Below are 16295 nucleotides of genomic sequence, written 5' to 3'. Positions count from 1 at the left end.
CTCTTTCTTTCTTTTTCTTTTTTGCATCAGTCTGTGTGAAAGTTCCCACGAAAACAAACCCAAGAATAAAAATGCATTGCTCTTTTTGTTCACATTGTCTTTTTATTTTTTCAACAGCCATTTACAAAGAATAGCTGCAGTTATTTTCTCCTTTTTTTGCATTTTGAGACAAGCCACTCTGATTTGATTACCAGAACACAACACCCACCACACACATGAGTCACTGGTGAGAGTAGAAAACACATCAGTCATATTCTAAAAACATTTGAAATGACAAGTACTGTTGATCAGTGTCACCATAATGAGACACAGGCGTGCTTAGTCACCGCGTTTGTCAGGTCCTCATCAAGTCCAACGCAAAGCTACGACCGAACAGGTCCAATGTAACAAACAACATCCGTCACATCTGAAGAACGTGATGATAATGTCTGATTGGCTTATTTTCAGCTCAATTTTCTGCTTCGCAAACGTCTTTGTGTTTTGTTAGGATTTCTCTCAGGAAAAGTGGGTTTTCATACATCCTGACAACACAGAATAAACAACATTATTATTCATTGTTCTTTGTTGCATAAGACCATATTCAGTAAGAAAAAATAAAAGCTGTGAGGGAACTTGAATTACAGCATGTATTATAAAATGATCGAGGGAAAGCAGCTATATTTAGGATGCAGTGGGCTGTAACCCTAAATGACAGCAGTGTTCTCAGCGAGCAGTGGAAACCTCGTGTTTCCCTGCATGTTTTGACCAGACCGTGCTACACGAGTATCAAACGTGACCCTGTGGAGAAAGGGGCTGGAAAGAGGAAGGCCCATGACGTGAGCCCAGAGACTCCTTCCAAAAACAAAACGCTTGCAGGCACTCACATTACACACGCCACTGGCAGAAAGAGAAATTATTTCACATCATGACTGTTGGAGTCAAATGTGTTTCGGAAAGAAATATGGAATTTTTTTTTAGCCCAATGAGATGAAAAGGTTTGATAATTTCTGGTGGAATAATTTACTTTATTTTTGAAAGAGGGGGGTTAAAGTGATCGCTGCTGTGCAAACAGGTTTTTCAGAACTCAAACTTTCTTTATTTTACTAAAGCCAAGAACTTAGATCCAACACCGTCTTTTAGTCTATTTTAGCATCCTGCGAGGACTGTCCCTTGTGCGGAGGTCATCTCACAGCTCAATGAATGACCACCCTCGGCCTGTGTAACGTAGCTGATGAGTCATTGTGAATTAACTTGCTTGCTGTCTGGAGGGTTTTCAGAGTTCAGGTTGGACACAGTCACAGGGGACTTTTGGCTGCACTCTGCCAGCAGCAGCAGAAATGTGGAGAAGTGGGTTCTGCTGTTTTCCATGCTCCACCAGTCTGACATAAGCCTGTTTCCCCATTACTGTGCCTCCCTGGTTGTATAATGTTTTTTATGGCAGACAGGCTGGCTGCAGCTCGGGGGCAGGAGACAAAGACAGACTGACTGAAGGGACAAGGGAGACGAGAGGGGAAAGAGAGAGACAGAGAGCAAGAGAGCGAAGGAGGGAGGGTTAGGGCTGGAGGTGTTGAGCGGGGTTCCCCCGCTTCCCTCTGCCAAGGATTCCCTCACAGTCATCTGGGCTGTGTCAACCCGAGGCTTGCCCAGGCACATTCCTGAATACTGACTTCACCTCTCTCTCTCTCTCCCTCCCTCCCTCTCTGTCCCCACAGCACCTCCCCACCTCTCCCCTCCACCCTCCTGGCCCAGACAATGAATAAAAGAGCTTGTTTACACACAGCAGAAAATCCAGCAACGCAGAGTAGAGGGGAGACACTTCCTGGAGACAGTTGCCAACAACAGCAAGGAGCTGGTTTCTGTGTCCAGAGAGTCAGGAATCAAAGCAGGAAACCGGTCATGCATCTACATATACCTATCAGCACCACAAACCGTTCAGATAGACGAGCTTTCACTGCAAAAAGCTGCTCTTCTCTGTCTCGTCTGACTGAGTCCATTAACAAATTACAGCCTGGATTATTAGGACCCCCAGTAAACCTCACATCTGAGTGTGGTTAAGCTGTAACAAGCTAGAGTTCAGGCTGTCTTGTGTAAACTACAAACACGAGAAAAGGTTTAGCAGTTACCATGACAACACGGATCACGAAGGATACTCGAAAACAAGCAGAGTAATGTGCCGGGGTCTGTCAAAATTTACCAAGAATAAATGTTATGTAATCAGCAGGGCCTCGATGCAGCACGCTCTGAATTAAAACGTCCGCACATGCTGATGTGAACGAGGGGTTGTTCTGGCCACCGCCGGCTGGTAGTAGGCCTACATACAGTACACAGTTGCCATGAGCGATAACATGCAGACAAGCAGACACACCTCCAAAGAAACAGCCAGCTGAAGTGTTACATGCAGTACAGCTGCATGGAGGTATAGAGTTGTGCTGCTTCAGTAAGTGGCTGCAGCTCCGGGATCCCACTGACCACCAGAGAGTAAAACAGGCCTATAAATACCATGATGGTAACTCCTAATGACACAGTCTACTATGGCTGCATATATCCGCTCACTCTCCTAATGTATTCTCCCACCGGAAAAGGTCTGAATGCATTAACCACATCAAATGTGAATTAGAAATGTACCCTATTCTCCTCCCTAACCTTATTATCTCTCTCACACACAGAGGCCATCACAGGTAAACGCAGAGGAGACGTCTGCGCCCTGACAGAGTCAATGTTTCCTTCATTTACATAAATGTCAATGGAGGGTTTCCCTTTCCAAAGGAAGTCATACACAGTCGTGTCAAGTGGGTGAGTGTCATCAGCAGCTATCTTTAGGCGCCCCGCCGCCCTCGGAGAAGCCTCTCTGAGGATCAGTGCTGGAGCAGAGGAGGAAGTGGTACCAAGTCACTAATCGCTCCTCTGCAGCATAATGAAACAAGGACATGGAGCAGAGACATGCAGCTACTCTTCAATCACTATCAGCCCTGAGTAAAAGCTGCTGTTTTCAAATACTTCACTCAAACAGAGCACGCCCATCATGCAGTACAATGGTACTTTGAGCTAGAATGCGAACATGGTCACAGTGACAGTGCTAATATGAAAATGTTTGTTTAGCAGGTATCATGTGAATGACAGCAGCCATCTTTGTTTGGCATGCCACTGCCATGCTAGACTTTCCCTACAAGCACAACGGGGAAAAAACACAGCTGATGAATTGGGCTGACATCAGGTATGTCGCCATAAACCAAACTATTGGGCAAACTGAAATGTGTACCATAAATAAAAAAGAGTTCATCTTAAAAGGGGAGAGAATGAATGTGTTTACACAGTTTCATAGCAATCTGTCCATTAGATGCAGGGATATTTCACTAATAGAAGGGTTTACCCTGTGAAGATGCTACAGAAAACATCACTGGATCATCACATTCAATGTGATCCATCTTCTGAGAGCCATGAATGTCAGCGTTGAAGGTGGTGCCAATCCATGCACTACTAGATGCTGAGATATTTAAAAGAGAAGTTATCTGGTGGCACTAAGAGATGAACCAGTGTCATCTTCTGGAGACCATGAACGTCATGGAGATATATGCATATACAGCTGTTTATTTCTGTCAAATTCAAATTAACATTTAGCAGCTATTCAAAACTGACAAGTACACTCCCAAGCTGATATGACATTGACTTTTGTGTGCACAAATGCTGCAGACACAAAGAGGAAATACCACCAACTGTCAAAGTTACACTTAGATTATCTCTTCTGAGGCTCATCTCTGAAAGATTAAATGTCAGAAAAGGAAAATAAGTATCAAAGTTTAGATTTGATCTCTTCTTGCCAATTAAGATGGTGAAAATTACGAGATTCAACTTCATGGCTGCGGCTGCCCATTGGCTGGACGGTTTCTGAAAAAAAGAGACTACCGGTACTATATTATCTGAAATCAGATTTTGGTCAATCTGATCGGGAAATTTCATTTTCCACAAACACTCAGATGCTTCAGATACCAAGAGCTGTTATGGGGTGCTGGAGATTATTTAAGATAAGACATCTATGTTTATGCAATGGCTACTGCTTGTTGTACAGATTCAGGTTTAAGCAAGCGCACAAAAATGATCGTCTTGTTTCAACACAATACTAAAGTATGATGAGTACTGGCAAGTTGAAGAGGAAAAGGAAAAGGGCCTGTCAACTGAGCAGGACATGCATGAGGTGATTAGCACAGAGCTGATATCTCTTCAGGGCTCAGAGCTTCCTCTTTAGGGTCACAGCTGTGGAAAGAAGCATTTTTTGAACGTGTGAACAGGCCAATGACAAGAATGTCACCTGGCCATCCAGTCGCCAAATGAAGAAACTAAATGCTGCAAAAGATATTCGCCATATCCCCAAATGGGCTGATATATCTGTGTTAACACTGCGCTATTTATAGGCTTTATTCTAGGTTTAGAAACCAGAGCGATACTTCTATCCAATCAAATGCCCTGCTATTGAACAACTTCACTGATCCAAGCCCTGAAGCAATGGAGGCCAAAAGAACGAGTGACAATTTCAGATGTTGAAAAATTAAATATAGAAAACCCTACCAATGCTGAATGTATGTCACTGTACAGAATGACCCAAATTATACTTTAGTATAAATCTGATATATATCATTCAATAAATCCTGTGAAAAGACCAAAACCAGCAATGGATTGATGCTATGAGTAAATAACCAAAGCCTGAGTCTGAACCGTGACCAACCACGGTCCATCACATGTGCAAAAACTGAACTAAACAACATCAGTGAGCCACACAAGGTAACATGATAATAAAGAACAAACCTAGGTACTGATTCAGCTCCATACACACTGAATTGCTGCTGTAAAAAACTAATTTGTGCAAAAAAAAAAGCTCAACTGGAAATTCTCCCCATCAGTCCTTCTTTGAGTAAAATACTGAAAAAACAGTGTTTTGGTATATCATTGAAAAAAAAAACTACTTCGGTTGGAACAAATGGGTTTACAGCTGAGTGCCACAGGCAGCGTGGGGAAGATGTCAAATTGTAAGACACAAGCTAAAACAGTTTTTATTTTAATCTTTTAATGAGATTTTTTCACAGTATCAAAAATATAAAATCTCTTCCACTGTACACTGTAAATCCTTGTAACTCTGACACCTTCAATTTTGCCATCTTATCTTGCAAAGTCAGAAATGGATCTGTTGAAAATTAATTTAAAAAAGTGCCAGCAAGGCATCTGAAAAAGATTAAAATGAACAAATCAGGAATTGATCAAAAGTTTGTGTCTGGTTGGAGTTCGCCACAAAGACTGACATTTAAAATGTAGAAGAGTTTGGACATAAAACTACTTTTTATGTTGGAAAGGAAAAAAAGTATTAATAGCATTCAAGTATATTCCTAATAATGAATTAACCAACAGGAAGAAGAAAAAAAACATTTTCTTCCCGACAGCTTGTTTTCTTTTAGCTAAACCTGTCCAAGTGAGGTGAAACAGGTTTATCCATCTGATCCAGGCACATGACTTTTCTAGTATTTACCTATTTTTTCCAGACACACAACATACAAGTAATTCGGCTACACAGACAGCTCATCTCCGTGTGAGTGCCTTCAGGTTCAAGGTTCAAGGTTCAAGAGTCTTTATTATCCCCAAGGGGCAATTTGTTTCACAGCGAGTAGCAACATACAACAAACACATCCAAAAAAAAAACATTCAACATAGATCTGTTCACTTTATGGTATACGCTGAAAGCAGACACATACTGTACACAACATATGCTCCCACTTCTTGGAACACAAACACATCTCCACAGTGGACCGGACGGTGTTGTAGCACAGCGTCAGAGCAGCAGAAGGCAGCAGCAGCAGCAGCGCGTTAGGCATCGGTGACTCAATATCATCTTACTATGAGGGCATGATGATGACTGACAGATGAAGAGGTGGGAGAGAAGAAGGCAAGACAAGTGACAGGCCAGGACAGGATCACAGTTCCTCTGAAGACAGCTGGGCAGGCACGCACACAGCCTGAGGATGTGACTCAAACGACTTTTCTAAAAACTTAACTCTCCTTTCTCAACCCACGTTACTTCCAAAACTGTTACCACACCGCACTTTAACTCTCAACTGGACAGTTTTCCAAGTGACAGTGAAGTGGAAGCCAGCAACCCCTGATTGAGGAGTACACCGCAATATGTCATCAAGAGTGTGTTGGTGTGGAGGAGGAGGAGCAGGAAGCAGTCGAACGTCTCTCGTATTTCAAACGCGGGAGCGAGTAAGTCTGGCTGCTTTTATGTTGCAGAACAGGAAGAGAAACAACACTGCACATGAGATCCCACTAGAGGAAGTTGTAATTATTCGTAGCAAAGCCCAGGGTGAGGAAAGTGCAACACCATTGCATAATTTACCAGTGATGGTATCATCTACTGGTCGCTAGCAACAAAGCACTGCAGCAGTCACAGAGACCAAAACGCTCTCAGGGTTACTGAATGTCCATCTTTGAGAAATATAATAAAATCAATGACAAGAATTGAGCTTGTGAGTGAATCAACAGAGAATTAATTTTATTTCCATCAGCAGGTATTGGATATTGGCTATGTTGTTGGCTCTAAGTCTCAAACGCTGGACACTGTAACATGATAGTACAATGATATGCGGTTCTATGTTGTTTAACCTGAATATGTTGCGTAATTGTGCTTCTCTCCTGCAGGGTGTGTCAAGTTTTTAGAACCATGACTATTTTTTTCAGCAGTGCAGCACAATTTGAAGTCATATAGGCCTACACTTCTTCATCCAACCTTCAGTCCTTCAAAGTTTAATCTTTTGGTGCCTGCTACTGGAGTTCCCAGATTAAAGTGCAAAATTTTCCAAAAATGTTAGAAGAGGAATCAATAAACTAACATCTCCTTTTCCCTGGACACACCTGGAGTGTCAGCGCCTGTGAACCCCTCCTCAAAAAGAAGAAAAAAGTTGATTGCTCATGGGGACAATGCGCCCTTTTACTGACACTTTCTAAAAATGAGCACACCGTGCCTTTGAAATCGAGGTTGTGAGGCCACAGAATACAATCATCGAGCACCACAAGCTGTAACAGCACAAACATTGTTTGTGCACCCACACACTGAGCATGTGTGTCTGTGTGTGTCTGAGAGAGGGAGAGAAAGACAGACAGACAGACAGACAGACAGACAGACAGACAGACAGAGCGACAGAGAGAGGCCTGTAACTTCCTCTATTAGAAACACATCTCAACCTTGAAAGTGTCAAACCGTAGTGAACTGCGGTGTTTGACAGTAAATTAGCAAGATTCCTGTAATGTGTGTGTGTGTGTGTCTGTGAATGTGGTCGCAAATAAGAAGGAGCTGCCAGTGGACCATAAATGGCAGGTGTGAAGGAAAGGTTTGCCGCCACCTCTCTGCAGCGGAGAACGTCCAGATGTGGCAGCTACGCTCATTTTTACATCTTAAAAAGGGATCAGAAAGCCTCATGTTTTGTCAGTGAGGTTTCTCTGTCACAGTACATGAAAGTGCCAACATAAAGCCAGACGCCTGGACACCACTTGCCTGTTTCAACTTATAGTGTCGCCTTGAAAAAACACAAATTTTATGTGTTTATCATAACAGACAAGAATATATACACTCTACTTGAGGTTGCCATATGTTAAAAATAATAATCCTATACCAAGACTTCAAAAATGTTTCCACCACATTAGTTATCTAGAGAGGAAATGAGGCGGGACAAACTCACAACATGTGTTAATTGTGGGGTTGAGGGGCCAGATAATGTATCTGGAAACCAGCGGTGTTTAAACTCCCTCATCCACCACAGAGATCAAGCAACAAATCGAGTGTGAAAAACCTGTCCCATCCCACGGACGAGTGTTACATCTGAGTTAAACGTGTCGCGCTGTCCTCCCTGCATGTTGACACCTCCTGCAGACACTTGATGGTGAAATTAGAAAAGATTGAGCCACTTATATCTCCTGTTAACCTTGTCGTGCAAAGTGACACACAAATGCTCACACAGAGCTCCGACGCACTGTGGAGAGTTTGTTTGTGGACATGTTGCTTTAGGTTAATGATCCTTCTGATAATCAGATCCTGCTAACCATTATGCAGAGTGAAACAAAGTGCATGCATGTCAGCAGGAGCAAGTTAATCGTACCACCCGCAAACTGCTTTGAACAAACGCTCCCTGGAACAAAACACCAAAAGCTCACACAGAGTCCTTGCAGTCGACTACAAAGTCTGCGGTTTGTGTGCAGAGGGGAAGGAGCCGTTCAGCAGCTGTACATCACTCTGCAAATGACATGCACTAAAATAGCAAACAGACCAAAGCCAATTTAATGCCATTTTTCCCCTTTTTTGGCATGTGGAGGAGCAGCTGGAGCGGATAACCCCCGTGCAACCGGCCCCAAAAAAGGAAAAAGGGTATTCCCTCCCTCCATTTATCTGCAACACGCTCGTATAAGACAGGAAGTTCACAGCTAAAAGCGAAAGAGATGTTATCTGTGGCAAGACGTTGCTTTTTTCCATGAAGTCATCACGAGCCCCTGGGTAGAGTGGCTAGCTGCAACAAAAGGGCTTCTGTTTGACTGGCACAATGTGCGGCTCTACTCCACAGCTTGGCCACACATGCAAATGACAGGCCAGGAGGGAAAGGTGTGGTGATGTCAGGTCCGAGCTGAACAAGAATATACTCTCCAAACACCAGCTGAGTGTAAAAGATGGTGAGGAATGAGATGGTCATATGTATGAAATGATCCACACTCACAGAAACTAGATTATCACCTCAAACACACCTGATTAGTAGTAATTCTACTTGCTCGGTTACAGCTTTGAGAGCAAAAGTGAGTGTCTTTTTGTGATCATTATCACCCCGTCTATTTTAAATGATGTTGCAAAGCCACTTCCCTCCTGTGATCTTGTAATCTGAACTGGAAAGTATAAACCATGTGTAGAACAACTGCTGAAAGTGAAAACAGGTTGATCAAGATTTTCTGTTTCATTATCTTCAGCTCCTCATCCTTTTCCAGCTCAGTAGACTGAGCCTGCCTGCCTGCCCTGCACTTCCTGGTCCCTGCATGACAGCAAGGGATGTCTTGTCTTCACACACTCGAGCGCGCACACACGCGCTTTGGACACAGAGACACAAGCAGCAGCAACAGCACATTCTGTGTCAATACTTGGTCAGGGAGAACTACAGTTCTGTTGTTCGATAAGCTTTTCTTTGGAACCACACTTGACATACTTTCAAACCAGCCCTGACATGCGGTGACCTCGGGGGACTGGTTCAATGGAAAAAAAAACTCGCTGTGGCTGAATTTAAAACAATCGATCAAAGTTTCTTTGCACTGATATCCTCCCCGTCCAAATGTCTCCCGAACCTGTGCGACGTTGCGCGCTGAATGATTTCAACACGGGCATGTGCATCAGTAAAAATGTGCCACTTACATTTCCACTGACTGACTGTGCGCCAGAGGGATTTTTTTTTCTTTTTACGCGCACGAACAGCCTGAAACACAACAGCGGCAGGTTGGATTTCCTGGCCAATGAACCCATATAAACTGTAACACGCGCCAGGTATGAAGTGAAATGAAGAAAAAAAAAATGTAAATATACAAAACTACTCACCGTTCGGTCCATATTTCTCCAAATGGACTTTGACTTGTTCCTGAGTCAGCCCAGTGTTTTCGTTCACACCGAAGTTGTCTAAAACTTCAGTCGCTGATTTAGTGTGCGCATTTTCCATCTTGTTTGGACGGGGCTTCAGATGATCAGACTGAAATGCATGTAGTATCGAAATGCATGTATTGTGGCGATCTGAGGGCGTGTGCGTGCGTGTGTGTGTGAGTGAGGGAGGGGGGTGAAACGGCAGTATAATTTCCACCGATGGACGCTGAAGCGGCTGGGTGTCTCGGGCGGTTTGCTCTGTCACCTGTCCACCCCTGAAGAAAACCTCCGGATCCGCGGTAGAGACGCTGTTGTTTCTCTTTTGATCGACTGCCGCTGCTACTTCATCTCCATCTGAAGGTGTGCTGTGTCTGTGCCGGGGCGGACCGCCTCTTCGCTGTTGAGCACTCCCTCCCGCGCTCCCATTGGCTGCGCGTACCTGAGCGGAGGGTTCAGCTGCTTCATGCAAACACTTGTGACTTCATCTTCCTTAAAAACAGAATCCGTATCGCTGGCGGTGCTCGTGTTTTTGTGACACAGAACAGGATAATAAAGGTTATAGTTTGTGTTCATTGCAGGGAAACTGTTGCTGCTGCTGCTGCTGCTGCTGCTGCGTGGCGCCAGTGCAGACTTTGCAGTGCTGGTTGCATGAACTGCACCGTGTGGGCCAGGTGCACAGATATCATGTTCACTCAGTCAGTTAGACCAGATTTTGATTTGCCGTGAAACTAGTAAGATGAAAGTCAAACAGGAATAATTACGGTTCATTATGAACTTCAAACTACAGCAGTGCCCCCAGGCAACTTTCCACAGTGACGTTATCCTCATGACTGACAAGAGAGAGGGAAACATGGCTTCTAATTTGTGGTTTGGTGAAGACCAGGCAAGGTAATAAAGTTTCTGTTGAACACATTTAATCAAGCAAATAAGTGTTTTTCTTTTATATATATATATATTATATTACTAATTAGGTATGTTTTTAGTTTGAAAAATATTTTGATAATGTCATATAGATTTAGTCAACACACAGAGAGAGGAAACTTGATTCAGGCCATTGGTTATTTTCAAGCAATATGATGGTAGTTACAAACAATATACAAGTAACATACTGCTGGACCATACACATGCATGCACACTCACACACACTTACACTGCATACTGTAAAGTAGTAAAGCATCACCTATGGGAATTATTTGTGCATTGCAGTATTTGTTGATGTGAATCAGGATGCAACAACTACAGTATCTGAAGGACCAAGAGTAGCTGTGGCACAGATGATGATACTGGTCAGCTGTTGTTGAGGTTGATGGCCCCGGGGCTGGTAGTTCTGGTGTTCAGGATCTTGTTATGCCTGCTAGAGAAGGTTTTCTGGACTGGGTGGGTGTAATAATCTGAAATGATCTTCCCTGCCAGTTTTCTGGTTCTTGAAGAGTCTGAGTCCTTGTGTGTGGGAAGGGGATGCTTTTTTTCTACTGTATTTGTGTGGGGCATGAATTTGATGACTGGGGTGTAGAACTGGACCAACAGCTCCTGTGCATTGCCAGGTGTCTTTATTTGCTGTAGAAAGTAAACCCACTGCGTCTTGAAACCTTATTCGAGGAGTTCTCAACGGTCTCTCAACGGAGGTCTTAGGGGAAATTGAAGTTCACAGCAACTTGAGGGCTTTTGGAGGTTGTCATAAGGAGCACTGCTGAGATCTGTCTCCAAAAATCCACTGTTTTCTCCATGGTATTGAATGTGTCCTACTGCAGGTTATCCCTCACTGCACCAGTGCATTTTTTGCACAACATCGTGTAGACTCATCACCTTCACCATTTTGGATGAGTCTGATGATTGTAGTGCTGTCTACAAACTTTCACTGAGGGTCAGAGCATCCCTGAGGAACAGTATAGCAGAAGTGACTTCAGCCTCACTTGTTGTTTCCCACCTGTCAGGGAGCTGCTGATCCTCTTCTGTGAGCTGCAAGAGTTAGAGGATTGCGGAGCTGAACACCACAAACATAATCCTGGGGTATGAGTCTGGGTCCTCAAAGTGCTGCATGATGTACTGCAGTTCTATGACTGGTGGGTAAATTGCAGGGGGTCCAGCAGGTGTTCTGTGATGTTCTTCAGACGGGCAAACACCACTCATTCAAAGGACGTCATGACCGCAGGCGTAAGAGTAACAGGCCTGTCATTCAGTGCTGTGATGGAGGGATGATGGAGGAGCATTTGAAGCAGGAGGCGACTTCACACAGCTCCAGAGATCTGATGAAGATCTGTTGGAAGATTGGAGCTGCAGTGTCTGCAATTAGAAAGGCTTTGTGTTGCCATTGAATTACTGAAGCTGTTTGGTGTTTACCCAGAGACCATTTGTTAGATTTGACATTATCAAAGTCAACACCCATGAAAGTTACTCCTGACATCACACAAGTTATTGCGCAGTTGAGAGCAGATGGGACAATCCAAGTTTAGTGCGTTGTTTTTTTTATTATTTCAAGTAATTGGTGAGCTTATCTACTGAGGGAGAAAAGGGGAAAGAAACCAGCATCATTCAGTAATTGCTGGATCTGTGCATGTACAAGCAGCAGCTAATTGGAAAGAGGGCTCAGACATTTGTGAGAGCAGGCTTGTAGCCAGTGTTAGTTTTAATGATCAGAGTAAGATGAAGGGTGAGTCTGTGCTTTGTTTGGTAGTTAAGAGTGTCCTTGAGTCTGGCTCAGACAGGCCAGAGAAATCAAAAGGTGTAAATAAAATGTTAGTAGTTTTTAGTTTTTATGGTAGTTTGTTTCCTTTATTTACAGGATACAGCACTTTTGCAAGCAGGAAATCACATTTTAAACAACATGAACACACAAATTAAAAAATTGGATCGTACAATATCAACATCAGCAGCAGACATGTTACACAAACACGGCAAAATATGATGATGTTGGTGTTGTTTTTCCACGGGGAGATGACCTGAGAGTTAAATGTTGCACAACAGCAGCTAAACAGCTGGTCACACACTATGACAGCTGTGTTCCTCGTCCTTGAAGTCTTATCAGACTGTCCTCCCAAGGACGTCTTCCACAAGTCCAGTCCTCACTGTCCTGGTTCTGAGAAACAGCGTCCTCAGGACCATGGTGCTTGGGATGTTTGCCAAGTCCAGGTAGAGGACAATGTTTAGTCGAAACCAAAATAAAACGTTATTATTGATAGCGCATAAATGCACCATATAAAATACACACCAAGACTCAGAAAGTAATAGTTAACTATTGCAGTTACATCACGTAGTAACAGCACACATAACATTTTCTTTTACTTGAGACACCATGACTGTGGGTGAGGTGACCGAAATTAATCACTTTTATGACTCTATAATTTATGACAGATTATTTTTGCACAAAGTCACTCTCCTTGTTTACTGTGATCTAACACATTCACTGTGGCCTATTCTAACACCTTACACCAAATAGAAATACACAGACAGTGTGCAGCAGCACATCAAACTGCTCTCTGCCTGTCACTTGAAGTAGCTCACATCCTGTGAAAAACTGATCTCTCACAGCATCAGAAACTCGTTGAAAACTACTCTCATTGTACACATTACTTTGCATAACATTTACGAAGACCCTGTGGGACTCGAACTTCCTGGAAAACTGTCACTTCCTGGAAAACAGAAAAGGTGACCTCATGCAACATGAACAGTAGGTGTTAACCTAAACCTCCAGCCAATAAAACCAGCAGCTAAAGTCTGATGCGCCCTGCCCCGTCTGTGTCTGCAATCAAATCAAACCCCCTGTATCTGTCACACTGACGTCCTATTGGTTGAAACATTTGAATGATATCTAACTTTGTTTTGTCCTGTTTGGCTTCTTCTTTTTTCTTCACCCCTGTGTTATCATGATAGATAGACATCTAGCTGACATCAATCTGTTATGCATGCCATACATATAAAACCAGAGTTTACAGAGTTTAATGAAATCTGGCCATTCATTGTTGACGGAGGAAGAATCAGCCAACTACATGCAAGTAGGGAAACTGGTGCTCCAGATTTCCCTTCCATCACTCTATCCTGAGTGTAAGGTTACTGCAGCACGATCTCCCCACAGTATGCAGATGCTGAAATGGGTCTACTGTTGGAGATCACAGGAACTGGACTGGGACCTCGTTGGGCACAAAGTATAAAAGGAACAAGGTGCTCCAATTCTGTCCTCACTCACAGCTGGCCTCCTCTCTCACTGTGAAAAACCATGTATTTATATCTGGGGCTTACATAACTTCCAGAGCTGCTGTCTGGAGGATGGTACTGTAGCTGGCTACATGAAGTTCTTGGATGCTAAGTGCCTACAAGTGCCCTCTCACTTGCTTTGGAGGTTGTGTCTTTGCCTCTGCGTCAATATTCAGATCCAAAGATTTCTATTTTTAAATCCAGACCTCACTACAGTTATCCTCAGATCCCCAGCAGACACTTGCTACAATCACAGGCTCCACTTCTTCTGCTCGCTGCCCACTCACATGCACAGTCAGTGAGATGATTGTTAGTCATCAGCGGTATCAACTAACAAGTTTTCTTTAAACTTGTGTTTGTGTTATGTGTGTGTGTGAGTGTTTCTGCGCTTGCATCCGCCCTCACTGTGACATAAATTTCGCGAGAACCCCTTCGATGCCAGAGCTCTTATGAAAAGGAAATCCCCACCCCGACCCCCCTCTCTGGCTCGCTCCCTCTTTCCCCTCAGTGGCACACACTGGGGGACTGTGCTGGTCTCAGCGCCAGTCACACAACATTTTCCACACTGCACTGTCAGCCTTCCAATAGCATTTGCCTTGCTCTCCTCTCACTTGCAGATTTCATTTGCATGAGGGAAATGAGCTGAGGCCTCCCAAGCATAAAAAAAGAGATATTTCCCTCCACCTTGCACGTGATGGCTCATAAACCTACTGTGCATCTAAGACAAGACAGGTCATTCTCTGTGCACCTGATGTGAATTCAGGTTTTTTTTTTTTTTTTTTGAAAGAGAAACACTCAAAGAAGCACATCTGATTTTTTTTTCTACAGAGCCTGGTACATCTGACATCTTTATGCTGCCTGTACAAAGGACCAGAGTGCCGGGGACACACAGCTGCTGCTGCCATTGACTTTGAATCAAGGAGATGTGATGTGAGTCAAAAAGCAGTCTGGAGCAGCTGCACTTGACAACAAGCCCAAGTGGCAAGTTAATCGTGCCCGGCCGCCTCGCCATTAATAAACCTCCCCCCCCCCTTTCCCTCGTTTCTCCCCTCGTCTCTTCCCCATTCAGGGGCTCTGCACATCTGTGAGAAAGTCATCATTTCACAGTCTGGTGCAGCAGGATACCATGCCGCCTGTCAGCCCCAGGAAGAGAAGGGAAATGTTTTATATCAGGGGAGAACCGTCTGCTTTTATGCTGTCTTAATACCAGTGTAATATTTTTAATACAACCCTGGAGAGACGTTTGAAACAGCAGTGCATGCCAATATCAAATATCCAGTAATAAAGAGGCAATGCATTTTTAAGCATACAAGGTACTTTTCAATGGATATAGACTCTTTTTCCCCTCACATGGAGCTCAAAATACCCTCCAACTTCTGTCGTGTGGCATTAAAAAAAACATGTTACAAGTTGCCTACTTAAATCATCTGGCACAGAAGGTGGGATATTTTTATGTGGTTTACACCTTTAATTGGCCTTAATGAGGTAAATTGTCTCATGGCTTGCAGTAGAATCATTTCAGAGAGAATTGTCTAGGAAATACAGAGTTAAAGTGCTTTTGTGGGTCAGTTGGGGGATGGGGTGTAGTAGTGGGTGGGGGGGGGCACCATTATGGCTGCCAGACACCAAACATCTAGTCAGAATTGGCACATCCTGTTTGGACGCAGCTCAGTGGTCAGTGCACCACCTGGATATCATGTCAAAGAGATGCAGCCATGCGATGCAGACGAGCCGTAGATATTATCTTCCTTTATTCCACACATTTATCTTCCTTGACAAAACTTGGCGCCCACATAACCCACAAAGCCACTAGACTGCTAGGTCTATAATGCTAACGGTGGCTATGTTAGCCTAAGTGGTAAGCCTGCAGAGAAATGCAGAGAATTTTTTACTTGCAGTCTTCAGCTACTGACAGTGGCATCACTTGTAGAAATGAACCAGACTTCACTCAGCGTCACAAAAAGGCTTTAATACAACTTTGTCACATATGTAGCTAGTTGACGGCCCAAGACTGTGTTTGGAGGGAATTGCAGTGCAGAACATTTGTCTCTAGTGTGCGATTACCAGTGGTTTTTAATAGATCTGATATTTTGTCAACTATTCTTGATCTGTTGAATCAATGAGGCCTTTTCTATTGGTCTTTATTAATGTTGATACGTGTTTTTAACATAATTAAACTGCACAACCTTTGATGGCCCACTGTCTACACTTGTCACCATTCATTTTCCTCAAAGCCAACGCTTAAATCACATGCACACAAACACACAAACATACATACACACACATGCATGCACACATACACACACTGTCATCATCGACGCGTCCAGGCAGGCTGACTATTTGCTACTCAATCATTTTTGTGCAGGGTGAGTCACAGTGCGATGACGGGGATCATCCTGTCAATCAACCTGTCTGTGATAGAATCAAACGCTGCATATGAAGCAATTATCCAAGTCACTGAAGATGTGTGTTTAATAGGCAG

General features: G+C 43.6%; 1 protein-coding gene across 2 annotated transcripts in view; it reads right to left on the bottom strand.

The window, feature by feature from the left end:
* The window catches only part of atp2a3 (ATPase sarcoplasmic/endoplasmic reticulum Ca2+ transporting 3), a 43090-nt gene extending 33099 nt beyond the window's left edge, over positions 1-9991 (bottom strand). For both annotated transcript variants that reach the window (XM_085797364.1, XM_085797365.1), the window contains exon 1: positions 9584-9991. In XM_085797364.1, coding sequence (XP_085653490.1) covers positions 9584-9701 — 118 coding nt within the window. In that variant the 5' untranslated portion in view covers positions 9702-9991. The remainder of the gene's footprint in view (positions 1-9583) is intronic.
* Positions 9992-16295: the final 6304 nt, after the last annotated feature.

This window comes from Trachurus japonicus, chromosome 14, assembly GCF_045865225.1.
Source record: "Trachurus japonicus isolate A0001 chromosome 14, Traja_1.0".
Lineage (NCBI taxonomy): Eukaryota > Metazoa > Chordata > Actinopteri > Carangiformes > Carangidae > Trachurus > Trachurus japonicus.
The sequence above is the reverse complement of the archived record's forward strand: the minus strand, read 5'-3'. Positions and strand labels throughout refer to the sequence as shown.